We start from the raw sequence: 19652 nt of genomic DNA on the forward strand, positions 1-19652 counted from the left end.
AACCACGGAACAAATATTAATAAAACTCAAAGTAATAATTGGCTGCACGTCTATTAACTTTTGGAAAAAACCCAAGTCTGTACAATCCGTCATAGCTTCAACTTTAACCTACACAAAAGTGGGTTTACTTTAGTGAATGTTACAGATACTGAGCTAAAATTTGGTGTGGTAGTAGCTGAGCCTCATTCACAACACATACTACAAGTATCATGGGAACAATCACGATTGCACTGAATTTTGCTTAAAGGTTTAACCAGAATAATTCTACAATTTCTGAAAATAATATTTTTTTTCTCTAAAGCACTGGCATGAAAGGTGATATGTTATAGAAAGCTAGGCTTTTAATTATTTATGTAATGACACAGAAGATAGACAAATGAGGACAATGCAACACAGAAAATCCATAAAATCTATAGCACAGTTGATTAAAGTGGGTTCTATTCTCATATTTGTAGCTTTTGTTAAAGAAAGGCAGTACAGCTTGAGTACAAGATTTGAATTAAAATCCTATATACTGTACAGCAATGACAATATTCAAATTAACATCCTTCCATTTTTAATTTTTTTACAAGCTCACCCACTTTCACTCAGGCTCTTAATCTTTAAAGTGACGTCTGCATGACCAAGCACGATGTTTCGCGCACTTTCATCATCCAGTCATGACAAGAAAGCCCCCTGCAATATTTATTAGAAATTACATTTTTCATCATTCCCCCACAGACCGCGGACGTCACTACAGTGACGCTGCATTTGAATTCTCGCGAGATTTCGCGCGATTCCCGCACCCCACTCCCCCCTCCCTCCGAGCCCCAGCTAGCAGCAGCGGCAGTAGTGTGTGCGCGAGAGAGTCGAAGAAAGATGGCGACGCAGGAGAGCGAATCAACTAAATCTACCGTGAGCAACGGCGAGGTAAAATCAATGACACTCTCACAGCGGCGTTATTTACTCGCCTCGGCTGATGAATATGGACCGAGTCGACGGTTCTGAACGTCATGTACGTGGATTTTAGCCTTTGAGTATTTCGTTGCTCCAGTGACAGTTGTGAGTGCCGGTTGGTAAAAACCATAGACGTATATATTTCTATGGGTGAAACGGCCAGCGAGCAGCGGCACTGTACGCGATAGAGACGAAGAAAGATGGCGACGCAGGGGAGCGAATCAACTAAGTCTACCGTGAGCAACGGTGAGGTAAAATTATGACGCGGCGGCTGATGAATATGGACCGACGGTTCTGAACGTCGTGTGCTAGGATTTTAGCATTCAAGCGTTTCGTTGCGCCAGCTCCAGTGACAGTTGTGAGTGCCGGTGGGTTTTTAAAACGTCCACCAGCGGTCACTTGAACACTAGGACGTGCTGTGAAATACAGTACTGGCTGTGTTGAGGTGCGGAGTTGAGGGCCGTAGTGACGGCGAAGTTGTACCCGAAGTTAATGAGTTAACCGTGTCTTAGTGGGAACCAGCTGACAACCGCAGCGTGACACAAGAACAAGAAGGCCTGAACCTGAGCAGCGCAGCGTGGCTCGATTAACCGGGCTAGTCTTTAGCCTCTCCCTCTCATTTCAGCCTCGTTAGTAAATCTTTTACCCGCTACCCAACTCCTAACTTTATCTACATGTTCTAAAGACAAAGCTTGACCTGACAGCAGCTCCGCCTTTTCACAGCGAGCCAGGCAGGAAGAGTCATCTTAAAAAAAAAAAAACCCAACCGTGGACAAAAAGTAAATGTTAGTCAAAACTGGTTTAAAACATGCTTTCTGAACGGAGTTAACTGAAGGGCTTAGGAGGCCTGAAACCTAATTCTTTAAATGTGAAGGTGGAAACATAAATGTCTACAGTTAGGGACTGTTTGCTTTTAGAGTGACTGTGCTGTGACTACGACCCCAAAGGAAGTGGAAATATTAAGAAATGCGTTATTCTAATCAAATATCAATGACTACACTAAAAGTCCATAAAATACAAAGTTTAGGACATACCAGGCACCCTTCTTGTTGATAAAAAAAAGTCTGTATTCTAAAAAATAGTTTTTTTTATAGATTGAAATACAAAAAGTCCCCCTCCAAAACATGACAAGTGCTTTCAACATTAGAGGTCAATGCGAATAATCACTTTCAGAAGGCAAGCGTTTAGTCTCCCTCATGCTTAATGTTAAATTATACAAAATAATCCACTGCAATTACACAAATCTACAAAACACATGAAGTGAATCTATCTCTGTCAGTAAAGAGGACCAGAAGTCTATTCACAATTAGTAAGTTGCTTTTTGATTTGATAGGACATTCAGCTTTGGTTCTTGATTGTGTTGAGCGTTTTTGTTTGTTTCCAATCTAAATTACTCAGTTTGTCTTGCTTTTTATTTTATTACATTGAAGTCAGAATGTCGGGTAAAAACTCGTAACTTCTGTTTCAGTCTTTTTTAGGCATTTCAACCACAAAGATCAAACAAAACTACAGCTTAAAGAAAAGGTTATTTGTCCGTGTTTTAGAAGATGTATTTTCCGGATATTCTCTGAATTTCTGAGAACAATTTATTCAGCTTTTACAAGCCGCTTCCATCAAAAGAAGTTCTTATTTCTGGTTTGTATCAATGTGAATGCATGTGTGCCATCATGTAGGATAAAGATACAGAATGCAGTAAATATCTCTGGTGAAATCAAACTGCTCTGTCAGGAGAAATGTGCTGTTGCTTATAGAGGGAGCTCTTGTGTAGCTCTTTAGGTGTGCTAATCTGAAATTTCTGTTTTAAGATCAGAGGATTCAGTCTGTTGCCCAACATAACCACCGGTATCTGTAAGGTGTAATAACAGTGACCTCAGCACAGTGTCAATGTTTTCTGTATGATGTGAATGCTTGAAATAGAAAACTGACCGAGTTTTCAGAGAATCTGTGTTGTAGTAAAGAGTTTTTAATTCTATTCACAAGCCGTGTTTGGGTTTATAATCACAGTGTTTTAAACATTACCAGTAATATCTATTTCTTTGGACAATTATGCCTGAATTTTTTTTCCTCTTTAATGCCAGACAGGGATAAACTATTGTGATGCATTTACTCAGAATACTGTTAAATTATTCATCTTTAGGAAGGTACAAATTGTAAATTAAGTTTTGAGAGACGAACTTCCTGTTGTCGAGACTATTTATGATTTATTCCCTCCAGGAGATGTCTATGTTTAGTGTCTGTTTTTGTTTGACTGAATTGTAAAGCACTTTGGTCAACTTTTGTTGTTTTTATGTGATATAGAATAAATTTGACGCAACACACTGGAACATGGCTGTATAATTTAAAAAAGGCTTATTTCGGGACACTTCATAACCTTGAACTAATCTGTTTAGGTTCTCTTCAATTCTCATCATGTCTTGTACAAAATGAAATTGACAGGTGGAACAGGTGAAAGATGAATTGACTTGAAAACGGAAAAGGGAAAAAAAAACGTACCAGTACATTTTTAGTTAGGTTTTTTTTTTTTTTAGTTTGTCTTGACGCCTTCATAAACAATACTCTGTTTGAACAAAAAACTTTTTTTTCCCAGTAATGTTTTGTTAGTTTCAAGGGGCCAACCACTGGTCTTCCTTTGTGTTTATGACAACAGGGGAGATTAGATGTTTAGAGAACGAGCCTCATGACTTGGCATGTGCTTGTCTATTGTGTCACTTGAATTGTATGAGTGTGGCCTTGCCAGAAGCGGTGTAGGGGGTTACACCAACATAGTCCAGCTTGGAAGGAGAAAAACACTATAAATACAGATATTCTTTATTGTCATTCGCATCACATGTGGTACATGTGGTGGAACAAAATTATGCACACAGGGTTCCAGTTGCATCCAGCAATAAATTGTAAAAGAAAAACAATAATAAGATCTAAGATATGAACTAAGACTATGAACAAAGAAAAGCATCAGCTAAAAATACGCTAAGCACTAATAGCATAAAAACAATACGCCGAACAGCAGCACGAACATGAGTCTGTGTGAGCAGATGAGCATGAATGAACACAGCAACATGAAACAGATCGGCAGCAACATGATATGGTTTTTCACAGTGATTATTCTAGTTAGAGATTCATGAGTCTTAACAGCTTCAGGGTAGAAGCTGTTCCTCAGTCTAGTGGTTCTACACTTAATGCTCCTTAACCTCCTTCCTGAGGGGAGCGGGGCAAAAAGTGCATGTGCTGGGTGTGTGGGTTCCTTCATGATGCAGGTGGCCCTCTTCATGCATCTAGAGGTGTAGATGTCTGTGATGGTGGGTCAGGCTGACTCCAACAGACTTCTGTGCAGCCTTCACCACTCTCTGCAAAGCTTTTCTTTCTGCAGCTGTGCAGCCTCCATGCCACACGTTGATGCTGGAGCACAGGATGCTCTCCACTGCACACCTGTAGAAGGAGGTGAGGACTGAGCTTCCCAGTCCAGCTCGCCTCAGCCGTCTGAGGAAGTAGAGTCTCTGATGAGCTTTCTTGATCAGGCTGGTGGTGTTGTTGCCCCAGCTGAGGGGCATGAAAGACGAAACTGATCAAAGAATTTGCTGACTTAAAGTAATGGGTAATATTTATTTTTATTTTTTTTTTCATTTAGCCTTTATTTATCCAGGTTAGTCTCATTGAGCCACGAGAACTCATTTTCAAGAGAGACCTGTTTAGGGAGCACATGGTGGGGGTTAAGGGCCTTGCTCATGGGCCCAGAGTGGGGCGAATGAGGGTGGGGGCAAGTGTGGGTGTTTCACCCACCCCACCCACAATTTTGATGATGTCGGGGCCGGGGCGTAATATACACTAATTTCCACATATGCCGTTCATTTATTCTACTCTCAAAACGACAGAGGCTCTTCAAGTCTTAATTTTATATACTGTAGTCACTATTCAGGCAGTACAGTGGTCAGAGCTGTTGTGTCTCCGCGACAAGGTCACTGGCTCGCCTCTTTGGCCTGGGGCTTTTTCAATGGAGTTGACTAAGACTAAATGTTGAAACAAAGCTATAAACATTCAGGCTGGGAAAAACTTTTTTTTTTTTTTTTCCAGAAATTTCTTGTAACTAATTAATTACAAACCAAACTGCCAAAGGCACTGTCTTCTGAGTGTTGATGCAGAAAATGTTTGTTAGGTCCTTGGGTCAAAAATTATATTTAGTAGACTGTAGTGTCAATCCAATTCATGACAGCCATCACAGCTAATTGATCTCAGCAAACTCAAAGGATCTATACAGGTCCTTCTAAAAAAATTAGCATATTGTGATACCTTCTCCCCAGTCTTCCTCCAGACTATGGTACGTTGATTTCCGAATGACATGCAAAATTTTCTTTCATCTGAAAAAAGCACTTTAGACCACTGAGCAACAGTCCAGTGCTGCTTCTCTGTAGCCCAGGTCAGGCGCTTCTGCCGCTGTTTCTGGTTCAAAAGTGGCTTGACCTGGGGAATGCTGCACATGTAGCCCATTTCCTGCACACGCCTGTGCACAGTGGCTCTGGAATCAGCCCTTCTCCACAATCCTCCTCAGGGTCCGGTCACCTCTTCTCGTTGTGCAGCGTTTTCTGCCACACTTTTCCCTTCCCACAGACTTCCCACTGAGGTGCCTTGATACAGCACTCTGGGAACAGCCTATTGGTTCAGCAATTTCTTTCTGTGTCTTGCCCTCTTGCTTGAGGGTGTCAATGATGGTCTTCTGGACAGCAGTCAGGTCGGCAGTCTTACCCATGATTGCGGTTTTGAGTAATGAACAAGGCTGGGAGTTTTTAAAAGCCTCAGGAATTTTTTGCAGGTGTTTAGAGTTACGTCGTTGATTCAGATGGTTAGGTTAATAGCTTGTTTAGAGAAACTTTTCATGATATGCTAATTTTTTGGGACAGGCATTTTGGGTTTTCATGAGCTGTATGCCATAATCATCAGTATTAAAACAATTAAAGACCTGAAATATTTCAGTTGGTATGCAATGAATCTGAAATATAGGAAAGTTTCATTTTTATCATTACATTATGGAAAATAATGACCTTTATCACAATATGCTAAATTTTTGAGAAGGACCTGTAACTCTGTGAATTTGAAAGATGTTGAGTTAATTTTTGCTGTGATTGTAGCTGTCATCCTCATAGTGTAACACATGGCACAGTTTTTGCCAGTTCTCAGAATATGCCAAGTATCTCTTTCCCTTCTCAGCACAAGGCGTCAGACGATATGAATACCTTTAAGGAATGCAGGGGCTTCAATAAATAAAGTAAATCATACTTTTTGGTAGTGGATGACTTAGGCCAGTATTAAAAACAAGCAAGACAAAAAATTATGCACCATATTTGACTGTAGATTAAGTATATTCTTTTTCCATTCATGGCATCTTAAAGTTGTCTCTATGGGAAAGTGCAGTAACTTAACCAACAAGTGCTTTATTTAAAGCAGGTGACGCTGATCATTACAGACTTTGGCTGCCTTGAACATGTCTTTTATGTGCTTTTGTGATTGTAGGTAAGCAGCAATGGAACTGCTGCAACAGACAGCCAGGCTGTACAAACAGCTGGAAATGCACAGGACCCTCAGCAGCAGCAGCAACAAGCACCTAATGCATGGCAAGTTATTAAAGGAGTCCTCTTTAGGTGAGTTTTACTTTTAATCTTGCTGGCTCATTGTCTTTGCAGTTGAAGAGCCAACTCACAGTTAAAAGCCTCCTCTGATGTCATTGGTGTAATAATTAATATATTGCATATTAAAGTGGTGTCCCAGTCCAATTTTAAATAAGTGTGCATAATGGTATGCTGTACGTCATTTGCTTCCAAGTTTTTTGTCCCAGATTTTTGTACAGAGTATTCGGTCTGTTTTGCTGCTTCTGTTTTCTGAGTCATTGTCTTTTTCTGCACAAATTGGAGCATAATTGAGTGAGTCAAAAACCGAGATATTTAGTATTTTAGACTTGTTAGGTTGACAAAGGTAAGATCTTTAAATAGATCTTTAATTGTAGTCAATCTCATTGTTTTTGTCATTCTCACTGTACTCACTCAGTTTTTCAGGAGACACTAGTTTTTGCCAATTGGCTTCAAAATCCTTTCAATTTGACTTGCAAAATTTATTTTTTTTTCAGGCTTTTTTATTTGGTTAGTGCACATAAATACCTGTACCATAAACTAGGACGTGTAATCAACATTAAAACGACTTCCAACACAGAAGTCGGGTCCTCTGGACGGTTTCTTTTCGTTGAAACGTTTCATCTTTCATCCAAAAGACGTCATCAGTCTGATGAACCACAACAAACTCGGTCTTATAACTAGCACCTCACAAAGTGGGTCAACTAGTTTCATGGTGCTACGATGGTTTCTGGAGTCCGCCCTCTCCCTGGCCGACTCGTTTGAGGCAGTCATGAACAAAGTGGTTAAAAATATCATAGTTAATGCTCATTAATCCATTTTAAAAAAATCCAACAAAGTTAAGTCTGGTCCTCTGGTCCAGAAACCATCTTGGCACCATCAAACTGGTTGACCCACTATGTGAAGGTGCCTTTAAGACTGAGTTTGTTGTGGCTCCTTGGACTGATGGTCTTTTGGATGAAAGACGAAATGTTTCAACAAAAAGATACCGTCCAGAGAACCAAATTTAACTGTGTTGGATTTTTCTACCTGGATTATTGGGCATGAATCGATATTAATAAGGCGTCTTTTTAGTTTTTGTAGTTAAAATACACATTTAATTCAGTTACTGTTGTTTTGAAGCTGTTTTCTTATAATGTTAGATTTTGGAGTTGATTGATATTTTCTATTACTGATATTTTTAAGTTTCTGATGAATTTTGTATATTTGTATATAACAAATACAAAGGCAATAATTATTTTCACTTGGAAATTAAGTTAATTTTGAATTTGTAAAATGACAAACCGAATGAAGTTTTTGTGAACATGATGGATTTTGTGCACTTCATTAACCCATGAGATTATAAATTAACCTGTAACAATCATTCATCAAGACATTACAAAACCAGCTAAAATACTTGATTTATGGAAGCTTTCAGTTTTTCTGTGAAGGTTTAGTTATTTCACTAACTCATATTCCCCTTGTTACTCTTTTTTTCCTTCAGAATTTTTATAATTTGGGCAATCAGTAGTTGGTTCCGCAGAGGGCCGTCCACCCCTGAGCCCAACACACCAGCTGGTGCCCCCAGAGTACCCAGCAGGAACCTCTTCCCCAAAGACACCCTCATGGTACTACACTGATCATCTCCCTACACATGGGTGGTTGAAGTGCAATAATGAAAATAAATAAATAAATAAAACACCACAGATAAAATAAGACAAATATATGAAAGAATATTTTGAATGTTTTTTTTTTCATAAATATTTTTGTGACCATTCCTCTTTGCATAGAAATCCCATTATCAAGTGTTAAAAGTTCCAGCTGAATTCAAGACCTTCATTCCTCAACATCTCTCATTCTGATCCCCTAAAGTAATCAGGCTGTACCTGAGTGTTGCTTTGCCCTCAGACTGACTCCATCTCTCCCGACACTGTAACAAGATCAACACCTTTATTTTCTCACCATTCCTGCAGGACCTGTACGTCTACTTGTCCCAGGAGGAGGTGTTCTCTGACTTCAACAACACAGATGCCCTGTTCTGGTTCCAAAGGGACCTGGTCTACGGAGACTGGAACACAGGGGAGGATGGAGATGGCTGCTACCAGAACTATAAGGAGTTGGACATCCCAGAGGTAAGGGATCACTCAGGATCACGTGGAGGAGCAAAATGAGATGTTACAGATAAAAGCACTTTTTAGAATTATATTATACTAGATTAAGGAGGAGGATATGGATTTTATCACATCGACTGGAAAGATGTTATAATAATAAGGGCAGAAGATAAAATAATGTCTTTTTGTTTGGTTTGGTACAGAAAGTCCAGCATAACGGCTCCTTTTACATGCATATCTACTTCACAAAAAGTGGATTCCACCCAGACCCCAAACGCAAGGGACAGTATCGCAGACTGGCAACAGTTCATTCAACAAAAAGTGCGCACATCAAGATACACAAGACCACAAGTTGCTGTGTTCAAACTGTTAACCTTTGTTTTCTCTTTTCATTCCATCAGTGTTGAATAAATTCAAGAGAAGAAAGTTTCTGAAAACCAAGAACCTGCTCACAGGCGAAACAGAAGCAGATCCAGAGATGATTAAGGTAAAAATAATTTACTATTAATTATTTTAATGTTGCAGTATTACTAAATTCATTAATTCATTCAACCTTTATTTATACAGGTTAGTCTTATTGAGTCTCGAGGACTCATGTACAAATTACTCAAATACAAAGAATTTGGAAGTAAATAAGTTTTGTTGCTTTAGTATAGTTAGAAAATGTGCCATTTTTTTAACCAGTGTCAGATTTTTAACAGAAAAAGAGGCATTGCAGAAATGTAATCTTTACAGTTTGATATCTTTTTCTTAAGCGTAAATTAAAAAGTTAAATAAAATGTTTGTCAAATGTCCAAAACATGCTTTGTGTAAAATATAACAACAACTTGCTTGCACAGACAATGGGATTTGGTTCTTTAAAAAGCATAATATAGTACTGTATAACTGTGTTTTTCACACCAAAAGTGACTTTATTTTATTTATGAATTTTGAGTTACTTCCTGTGTTTATTGTTTGCACTGATTTGTGTGTTCTGCTGTTTTGTCGCAGCGAGCAGAGAGCCACGGTCCGGTGGAGATCATCTCCCACTGGCATCCAAACCTCACCATTAATATGGTAGATGATCACACAGCCTGGGTAAAAGGCTCTGTTCCACCTCCGCTAGACCAGTGTAAGTTTCTGGTCAAATGTTTTAACGTTTATCAACAAAATTCTATTTTTTTAATCATGTTTGACATTTTTTTTTTTTCCCCTGTTACTAGATGTTAAGTTTGATGCAGTTAGTGGCGACTACTACCCCATTGTATATTTCAATGACTACTGGAACCTTCAGAAAGACTATTATCCTATCAACGAGACCCTGACTAAACTCCCGCTGCGTCTCAACTACTGCCCGCTGTCTTTGTGGCGCTGGCAGCTGTACGCTGCTCAGAATGCTCGCTCTCCTTGGAATTTCCTCCCAGAGGATACCTATGAGCAGTCTGATGAAGACCAAGACTCTGTTAAGGTGAGTACTCCAGGCCTGCAGTGCACTATTGATCCCAACAGTAATGTGGTATCTCACTGGGCTGCAACTAGTTGGTGAATGACATTCTCAAGGAAGTCCTAATTTCCTTACTTAAACCCTTCCCAATTTTGTTGCATGCGTCTCCAACCCTTCTCAAGAGCACTAGAGCTGTATTTTATGACCAGTCTGTGGTTGGATTACATTAGATCTGACAGATAAAATTTGAGTCTTAATGTCCAGGTCTTTAATCACATCAAGGATTAATAGTAATTAATCAAACAACTGGTCCAAATCTGCCTATCTTTATTTTTAAAGTGTACTTGAGCAGAATAAACGATAAATGTGGAGTGACTCCCAAGGTGGGTACAAAGTGAGCTGAGGCAGGTACAATGTGGGCCGAAGTGTGCAACAAAACGTAGCGGACGAACTAGAAACCCGTTTTGCGAGTCTTGCTCTACACGTCTTACTGGTCACTTGACCACGAATGTTCAAAATTCAGTGAGACGGGCATTAAAAATTTGCCTCATTTGTTGCAGCTTTCTGACAAGTTTAGTCCACTACTGTGGACTGTTAGCCCTGTGAGATACTGCCTTAATGTCTTCAATGAATTTTAAAGTATCACAGTCTAGTCTCGTATGGTAATATGCAATTGGGCTTAATCAGTTTGTTGAATTACATTTTGTTGAAACAATGTGGTAATGGCTCTATAGACATGTCTGATCTTCATCTGCTTGTTTAAAATATATATTTGAGTTGATGTGAGACTTGGTTTTTCTAGTATAATCAGACCCAGGAAATAACTTTTAGATCTGTGGTCTATTTAATTGTCTTACAGTTAAATGCACCTTTTAGACCTCTTATTTATCCGCTTTGTATTTGACTGGGCTCTTCTGTGAGCATAAAACCAAAGAATTGTATTACTTTTGTAAATGAAGTTTAAAAGAACATTTTTTTTTGTTTTCCAATAGGTTGCTCTTTTGGAAACAAACCCGTACCTGCTGGGAGTCACCATTATCGTCTCCATTGTGCACAGCATCTTTGAGTTTCTTGCTTTCAAAAATGGTAAGCAGCTAATGCCCCAAACGTTTTTCTTCCCCGGGACTTTTATTTACTTTGTCTCACCTCCACACCCTCTTTCCCTCAGATATCCAGTTTTGGAACAGCAGGCAGTCCCTTGAAGGCCTTTCTGTGCGCTCCATTATATTTGGAGTGTTTCAGTCACTTGTTGTTCTGCTCTACATACTGGACAACGAAACCAACTTTGTGGTGCAGGTCAGCGTCTTCATTGGTCTGCTTATTGACCTGTGGAAAATCACCAAGGTCATGGATGTCAGGGTAAGTCAAAATATCACGCCTTGTCATTTATTTGACTATTTTATCAACATTACATCCATAAGTGGCCAGTAGCTGTTGAGGATAAATTAATTAGTTGTTTTTATTGTCTGGTGACTGAATGCTCTGCTTCATTAACAATGAGCTTTCAACTAACTGTAATCACATGGAAACCTTTTATACAATATGCCAAACAAAGGACATTTCTGTGGCTCTGAGTTTGATGGTCATTGTGCTCCACAGTTGAATCCATCAATGCAATTGTGTCCTAAAGAAGAAAACTTAAATTTATTGTTTAAAAAATTCCATTCAGTTTCTTCAATTAATAAATTATCTTTTGTTCTCTTGGATTTCTTTTACTCTTGAAGTGGACTGTTTTTGTAACTTAAAAAATTGCTTGAAGTCATATATATTCAGAAGAAGTTATACTGAGTTTCATACAGCATCTTTACAGCTCAATGTGCATATCTGTAACCACTTTTTGTTGATTTATTTCTAGTTGGACAGAGAGAATAAAATTGCAGGGATCTTCCCAAGATTGGTTTTCAAAGACAAGTCAACATACGTGGAGTCTTCAACCAAAATCTATGATGATGTAAGTTCATTCTTCTAGAGCCCATGTAGACACTGACCACATTTAGATTACTTTAAAATATAAAATTGAAAGGTAAAACTTTGTAAAATAAAAGTTGCTTAACAGAAACGTAAATGTTCTAACTTTGCAATTGTTCAGGACCCTTCTGTAAGTCGTGCAGCATTCAGCTGACATGATGATCTCACAAACTAAATTTTAATTTAAAATTACTGCATTAGCATATTTTGCCACATATATTTCAAGACAGTGTAGTTAACTGACAGTTTTTCTGTGTTGTCATTAAGCCCTCGTTTCATTGGACTATTGGCAATTTTTGTTGACTTCAACCATTTATAGTTGTGGTCACTTGTCTCTGCCTTTGTCAAGTTAAAGTTAAAGGCTGAAAAGTTTGGAAACCACTTGTATATTTTATCTCACGTCAATTTGTGTTGGTTGATGTGTCCTGAGTGAGTCAGTAACAAATGTACACCAGTGACTGCAGGTATAAATGGGATATCAATGGTATGATATCAATGGGATTAACCTGTCTAAATAAAGGTTGAATGAATAAATGTATCTGCAATGTTTACCCCTGCAGTGACGGCAAATATAACCGTTCTGTGATCTGCCACTTAAAATATTTAAAGCTATTTTTATATGTGCATATGTTTGAAAGGACCCATTATTAAATTATTATTATTGGTATTATTTGTCATTGTTCAGCTGGTTGTGTTTTATTCATGTATTGAGAATTTTAAAATCCAATCACAAGAACAAAAGAACACATTTTAATACAAGGTGTCAACGTTTGACCCATGTTTCCTCTTGTTGTTGTGTTCACAGATGGCCTTCAAGTACTTGGCCAGGCTGCTATTTCCTCTGTTTGGCTGCTATGCCATCTACAGTTTAATTTACGTAGAGCATAAAGGCTGGTACTCGTGGGTACTCAGCATGCTTTACGGCTTCTTGTTAACCTTCGGTAAGTTCGTCTGACCTTCACACACATTAATATTATGACGTTTCATTTGTTGTCAGCTATCGTCTGATTATCTATGACCCATGTCTTAATGATCATGTTCTTTTTGTAAACGCGTACGTATCTAAGAACCACGATTCACTTGTTAGTCATTAAAAAACAATACTATACATTAACTTCAGTTCAATAAAATGTGAAATTACTAAAAAATGTGCTGAGACTGTGTTCAGCTGATTGTTTTAAAGTCCAGAAATCTGCCTGATAATATTGTCTCTCTGGAGTGGCTGCGCGAACTCTTCATGTTCCCATACTTGCATCATGCTTACATACTCAAATCCCAGGAGCCTGTTCTGGTGCTCTGTGCATTATTAGAAATAAAGACACACTCAGTAGCCCTCTGATTATTTTACTGCCTCTGCTCGTGGACTTGTTCATAAATCATGTGCTTTGTTTTTTATAGGTTTCATTACGATGACGCCACAGCTGTTCATCAACTGCAAAATGAAATCTGTAGCTCACCTCCCATGGAGGATGCTCACTTACAAGGCTCTCAATACCTTTATTGATGACCTGTTTGCCTTTGTGATCAAGATGCCCATGATGTACAGGATAGGATGCCTCAGAGATGGTGAGTCTTCCTGAAAAACGTTTGTTACTAAAAACAAATATTGTGTCATTGTTTAAGAGAAAGTATTTTCAGAAGACACGCGTTGTGTTTTACTGCAAGTGTTTCATGATTTGACTCATTGTTTAGTGTTGTGGGAACTAACGTAGGCGGACAGTTGGTCCAAGAGGATTTGTGGTTTGTTTAAAGGAAGCTATGCTCTGTTTGTTCTGTTTTTACTCTTTAATGTACAACTATTTTCTCTTAAGCTTCAAATAGCTTAAACTAAGTATTTAAATCACCATCTTCCTCTGGAGTTAGTCACATTATTTGCTGTGGTTAACACTTTAACCCCCTCTAGTGTCAGGTGACTAGAATTGTGTGGGCAGAGCAGATATTTCTGTTGCCTGATAAAATCTTTTTGACTGTCTTAAAGTGTAAAAAGCCCTGATGGTTATCACAATCAGTTTAATCATAGAGCTGTTTAGATGGACATAAATAATTCTCACCTTCTAAGCTCAGTAATTAGACTGTGGTGATGAATAACATTTGTATCAGTTGTTTTGAACAAGTCTATAACTAAACTGTATCCAACTGTTTTATTTTTGAGCAGAAATTGAAGTTTATTTTGAAGTACTATTTTTGAAAAGACTGATAAAAAAACAAAAACATCTAACACAGTTTGAAAAAGCTTTTAAGATTCTTGAGATCAATTCCAGCTGGAAAAAAATCAAGACTTTTCTCAAACCAGTCATGATGTATGTCTGTGTTCTTTCTGGGTTTTCCTTCTAATTATCCACTATTATTAAATTATAGTCACATGTAATTTCACCTGAGAACTCAATGGGGGGGCTTGAACTTAATTTTTTTTAATGTTCAGACTTTCTTGACGGATGAAAACGGCTAATGTCCAGACTGCAGATGTGACGATAGCTCAAGGTTTTCTTTTAGTTTCTTGGTTTCAGATGATGTTTGGAGGATTGTTCTTGGTAAATTTACTCAAATTACTTGCCGCCAAAACAAAAAGGCAAAAATGTTTTTGTGTGCTTTTGTTTGTGTGTTGTGTTGGCAAAATATCACATGAGCCATTGGATTGATTTCATGGAAACTGTCAGACAACAGTTCTGGGAAATGGCTGGTCAGAGCTGGCCCCATCCCAGTTTGATGTGAGCTTTCAAAAATTAAGCAATTTGTATGGAACCAAATGAGGCATGGAGCACTACTCTGTGACAGGAGTCTTCATCATTAACTACAAACCGGATCCCAAAAAAGTTGGGACACCAAACAAATTGTGAATTAAAACTGAATGCAATGATGTGGAGATGGCAAATGTAAATATTTTATTCGTAATATAACATAGATGACAGATCAAAAGTTTAATCTGAGTAAATGTAACATTTTAAAGGAAAAATATGTTGATTCAAAATTTCACAGTGTCAACAAATCCCAAAAAAGTTGGGACAAGTAGCAATAAGTGGCTGGAAAAAGGAAATTGAGCATATAAGGAACAGCTGGAAGACCAATTAACACTAATTAGGTGAATTGACAACATGATTGGGTATAAAAAGAGCTTCTCAGAGTGTCAGTGTCTCTCAGAAGCCAAGATGGTAAGAGGATCACCAATTCCACCATTGTTGCGCAGAAAGAAAGTGCAGCAATACAAGAATGGTGTTACCCAGCGTAAAATAGCAAATACTTTTAAGTTATCATCATCAACCGTGCATAACATCATCAAAAGATTCAGAGAATCTGGAACAATCGCTGTGCGTAAGGGTCAAGGCCGTAAAACTCTACTGGATGTTCGTGATCTCCGGGCCCTTAAACGTCACTGCACCTCAAACAGGAATGCCACTGTCAAGGAAATAACAGAATGGGCTCAGGAATACTTCCAGAAAGCATGGTCAGTGAACACAATCCACCGTGCCATCCGCCGTTGCCAGCTGAAACTCTACAGTGCAAAGAGGAAGCCATTTCTAAGCAAGCTCCACAAGCTCAGATGTTTGCACTGGGCCAGGGGTCATTTAAAATGGAGTGTGGCAAAATGGAAGACTTTTCTGTGGTCGGATGAGTCACGATTTGGAGTTCTTTATGGAACACTGGGACGCCATGTCATCCGGACCAGAGAGGACAAGGATAGCCCAAGTTGTTATCAACGCTCCGTTCAGAAGCCTGCATCACTGATGGTATGGGGTTGCATGAGCGCTTGTGGCATGGGCAGCTTGCATGTCTGGAAAGGCACCATTAATGCAGAGAACTATGTTCAGGTTCTAGAACAACATATGCTCCCATCTAGACGTCATCTCTTTCAGGGAAGACCCTGCATTTTTCAACACGATAATGCCAGACCACATTCTGCAGCAATCACAACATCATGGCTACGTAGGAGAAGGATCCAGGTACTGAAATGGCCAGACTGCAGTCCAGATCTTTCACCTATAGAGAACATTTGGCGCATCAGAAAGAGGAAGGTGCGACAAAGAAGGCCCAAGACGATTGAACAGTTAGAGGCCTGTATTAGACATGAATGGGAGAGCATTCCTATTTCTAAACTTGAGAAACTGGTCTCCTCTGTCCCCAGACGTCTGTTGAGTGTTGTAAGAAGAAGGGGGAATGCCACACAGTGGTAAAAATGGACTTGTCCCAACTTTTTTGGAATCTGGTTTGTGTATATATATATATATAGATATAGATATAGATATAGATATAGATATAGATAGATAGATAGATAGATAGATAGATAGATAGATAGATAGATAGATAGATAGATAGATAGATAGATAGATAGATATCTCTTCAAACCACTCCTTTTCATTCAGGACTTTTGTTTATGTTAACATGTGACATATTTCTTTTTAACTGTAAATGGATGAAATAAACATTTCAAAACATGACATATAAACTTGGCTTAGCAATTCTTTTGTAGTTAAACTTTGTTTTTTTTTCCCCATCTAATTCAAAGTTGTGAGTCGTCCTTGATCTTCTCTGTAATGAATCTATTTGAATCTGTTGCATCATATAGTTGTAAAACCCTGAACCAGTTTGCTTGTCCACATGCTGAGTGTTACAGCTCATTACTTCACTTGGAGGCACAAAAGTGCAACTGTGCTGGGCTGAGTTCAACCAGGATTCCCTGGACCCTTCAGAAATCACGCTTCTTTGAAGACCACTTGTCTTAAGGTGACAGCAGTTGATCTAAACTCTTCCTCTTTCTCACCTGCTTGCTCTCCTGCAGATGTGGTGTTCTTCATCTACCTTTACCAGCGCTGGATCTATCGGGTCGATCCCAACAGGGTCAATGAATTTGGCACCAGCGGAGTTGACTCCACTCAGAACAACACAGCAGACTCTGCCGGTGCCATCACAGACAAGCCAGAAGGGGAGAAGAAGAATGATTAAGCGAGACCTTTCACTTATCCCCCCGCCCCACACACACCTGTGGCCCTGACTGTTGGGGCAAAGAGAACTTGTGGAAGTTGAGCAGGAAGCGGGGTGGGGCTCAGTGGCCAATTATTTGTCATGGAAGCCACAACAAAAAAATAACGAGAAAAAATAGCAGTTTACCTGTTCGTTCTCTTTCTTTGTGGCTCCACAGAGGAATATATTCAGTGTAGACTTGGTAAATTATTTTTTCTGTTCCCCACCCACCCACCCCCTACCCTCTCTTTCTGCAGTTCAAGTGAAGTAAAACAAAACGTGATGTTCTGTATTCTGTAAGATTTGATTTCAGAGGGTAACAGTCTCTTGGCGTTGATGTTGTGAGGGGAACAGGTCGCAGAAACTTTTTTTTTTAATGAATACAGGCCAAGTGCGACTTTGGTTCTTCATGTCGATTCCATGTGACATTTTCTTTTCATTCCATTTGAGCGCCGTGTTTTGGGTTGCCTGGAAACTGGTGTGTAGTGCTGGAGGAAACTGGAAAGATCCTGAGTCACACTCAGAGACGGGATGGACGACCCTGCAGGGCACTACCCACGAGACAATGACTACTACACTCAATTTTAACAACGGTTATTGTTCTAGACTTGAATGAGAAAAAGATAACAGCCTTGTTGGTATTAATATAAGTATATGATGTCAATAACTTAATTTTTGTTTTTCAGTCACTAAAACATTCTTTCGTATGTCCTCAAACTGTACAGACTTATGTTAATAATTCCTGTGAACTCCGTTTAACAGTTGGCAATTTACAAAATCTGATTATTTTCCCCTCAGCTCACCGTCTTGTTTTTAAATCACCAACACACTCTAAAATTCAGATCGTCACAACAGATGTGTGATGGAAGAATTTTTATTTTTATTATTTGAATTCTGTAAATCTGAAAAACAAAAAGGGTTCCATGTTCAATTTTTGAAAATTCATGTTTATAATAAAAACAATTGTGTGGTTTAAAATGTCTATGCAACGCCTTGTTTTTAAAAATGTACTCCTAGTTTTTAATTTGACCTTTTTTTTTTTTGCGTGGAATTGCCTTTTTATCAGAGTCAGAGTTTCTTTATTGTCATTCGCACCTCATGTGGTACATGTGGTGGAGCGAAATTATGTACACGGGGTCCCAGTTACATCCAACAATAAAATGTATAAGAAAAACAGTAACAACATCTAAGATATGAACTAAGAAAAACATCAACTAAATATACACTAAGCACTCATAACATAAAACATTGAACATCAGCACAAACGTGAACATGAGTCTGTGAGCAGATGTGCACGCATGAACACATCAACATTGAAACAGATCAGCAGCAACATGAAACAGATCAGCAGCAACATGAAACAGATCAGCAGCAACATGATATGGTTTTTCAGTGATTATTCTAGTTAGAGATTCATGAGTCTAACAGCCTCAGGGTACAAGCTGTTCCTCAGTCTAGTGGTTCTACACTTAATGCTCCTTAACCTTCCTGAGGGGAGTGGGGCAAAAAGTGTGTGTGCTGGGTGGGTGGGGTCCTTCATGATGCAGGTGGCCCTCTTCCTGCATCTGGAGGTGTAGATGTCTGTGATGGTGGGGAGACTGATTCCAACAGATTTCTGTGCAGCCTTCACCACTCTCTGCAAAGCTTTTCTTTCTGCAGCTGTTATGTTTGTTGCTTTGAGATGTGTGTGCTTTAACAACCACTGAATTACTGCGCCCGGGTATCGTCCTGTATAAATCCTGTTAAACAATAAGGCACTTCTGTCTGACAGCCTGAAGATGACAGCTTTAAAATATTTTACAAAGTTTAACATAAAAAAAAAGTCAGCTGTACATAAATTGAATGAAAGTTTTAGGTTTTAAATTTTGACAACTTAGCCAGCTTGTACTGTTTAAAAGGTTGGCTAATAAGTTTATTTTCTGTCAGACTAAATTTTTGTCCTGGTTCCTCTGGAGGGGTTGCATTTATTGGCAAACTGATGTTCAGATCTGTGCCAATTAATGATTTTGAACACCAGACTTCCCCACAATGCAGCAAGTACAGACAAGCTGTCTGCAGTAATTATGGCACAGAACAGTTCATGCATTTAATGTATTAATGAAACGGAAATTGGCTCTGTAATCTTAATTTTTGTGAATATAGATTTTTTTATTAGTTTTATTCTTGGGCTGCATTTAGCAGGGTAGTTTGATAAAGGCTTTCATAACCAAATCAGGCTTTAATTGTGAAAATTTAAGACCTTAGCAAGGCATTTCTTTGTGTAAAATTTAGACCGGATTAATTTTTTTAAACTAAACTTGTGCTTACAGTTGAAGATTTTTATTGAATGGATTACATTATTTTTCTAAATGTTGCATGTTAATGGTTTAATTGCCCTAAAGTTAACTTGTATTACAGAACTAGTTTTTCTACCCGTCATTAATTGATGCTCATTTCTGCTGAGTCACTTCTTCCTCGAAACTTTCGGTTTCCTTTAAATGGTGTATTGTCTCGGTGTGACCAGCAGGTGTCGCTGCTGCACCTCACCTTTCAGGTGCATCAAGACCTCGTCTCAGGCCTTTTTTTACACGACCTTGTTTTTAGATGAAACTAACATTTCTGTTGCGTTTCGATAGTTCGTGTACACGTGTGTATAACAAACGTTTTGCTCGCGCATGCGCAATA

At 38.7% G+C, this 19652-nt stretch overlaps 1 protein-coding gene across 1 annotated transcript; it reads left to right on the forward strand.

Annotated features, from left to right (window-relative positions):
* The first annotated feature begins 805 nt into the window (after nucleotides 1–805).
* On the forward strand, nucleotides 806–17820 carry clptm1 (CLPTM1 regulator of GABA type A receptor forward trafficking). Its single transcript, XM_037678190.1, has 14 exons — nucleotides 806–909; nucleotides 6439–6566; nucleotides 8035–8158; nucleotides 8504–8662; nucleotides 8845–8962; nucleotides 9043–9128; nucleotides 9632–9752; nucleotides 9844–10088; nucleotides 11057–11150; nucleotides 11233–11423; nucleotides 11920–12015; nucleotides 12838–12973; nucleotides 13431–13598; nucleotides 16807–17820. Exons 1-14 carry the CDS (start codon nucleotides 859–861, stop codon nucleotides 16968–16970), a joined length of 1881 nt encoding a protein of 626 aa, XP_037534118.1. The 5' UTR covers nucleotides 806–858; the 3' UTR covers nucleotides 16971–17820.
* Nucleotides 17821–19652: the final 1832 nt, after the last annotated feature.

Source organism: Nematolebias whitei, chromosome 6, assembly GCF_014905685.2.
Source record: "Nematolebias whitei isolate Nwh7 chromosome 6, NemWhi1, whole genome shotgun sequence".
Classification (NCBI taxonomy): Eukaryota; Metazoa; Chordata; class Actinopteri; order Cyprinodontiformes; family Rivulidae; genus Nematolebias; species Nematolebias whitei.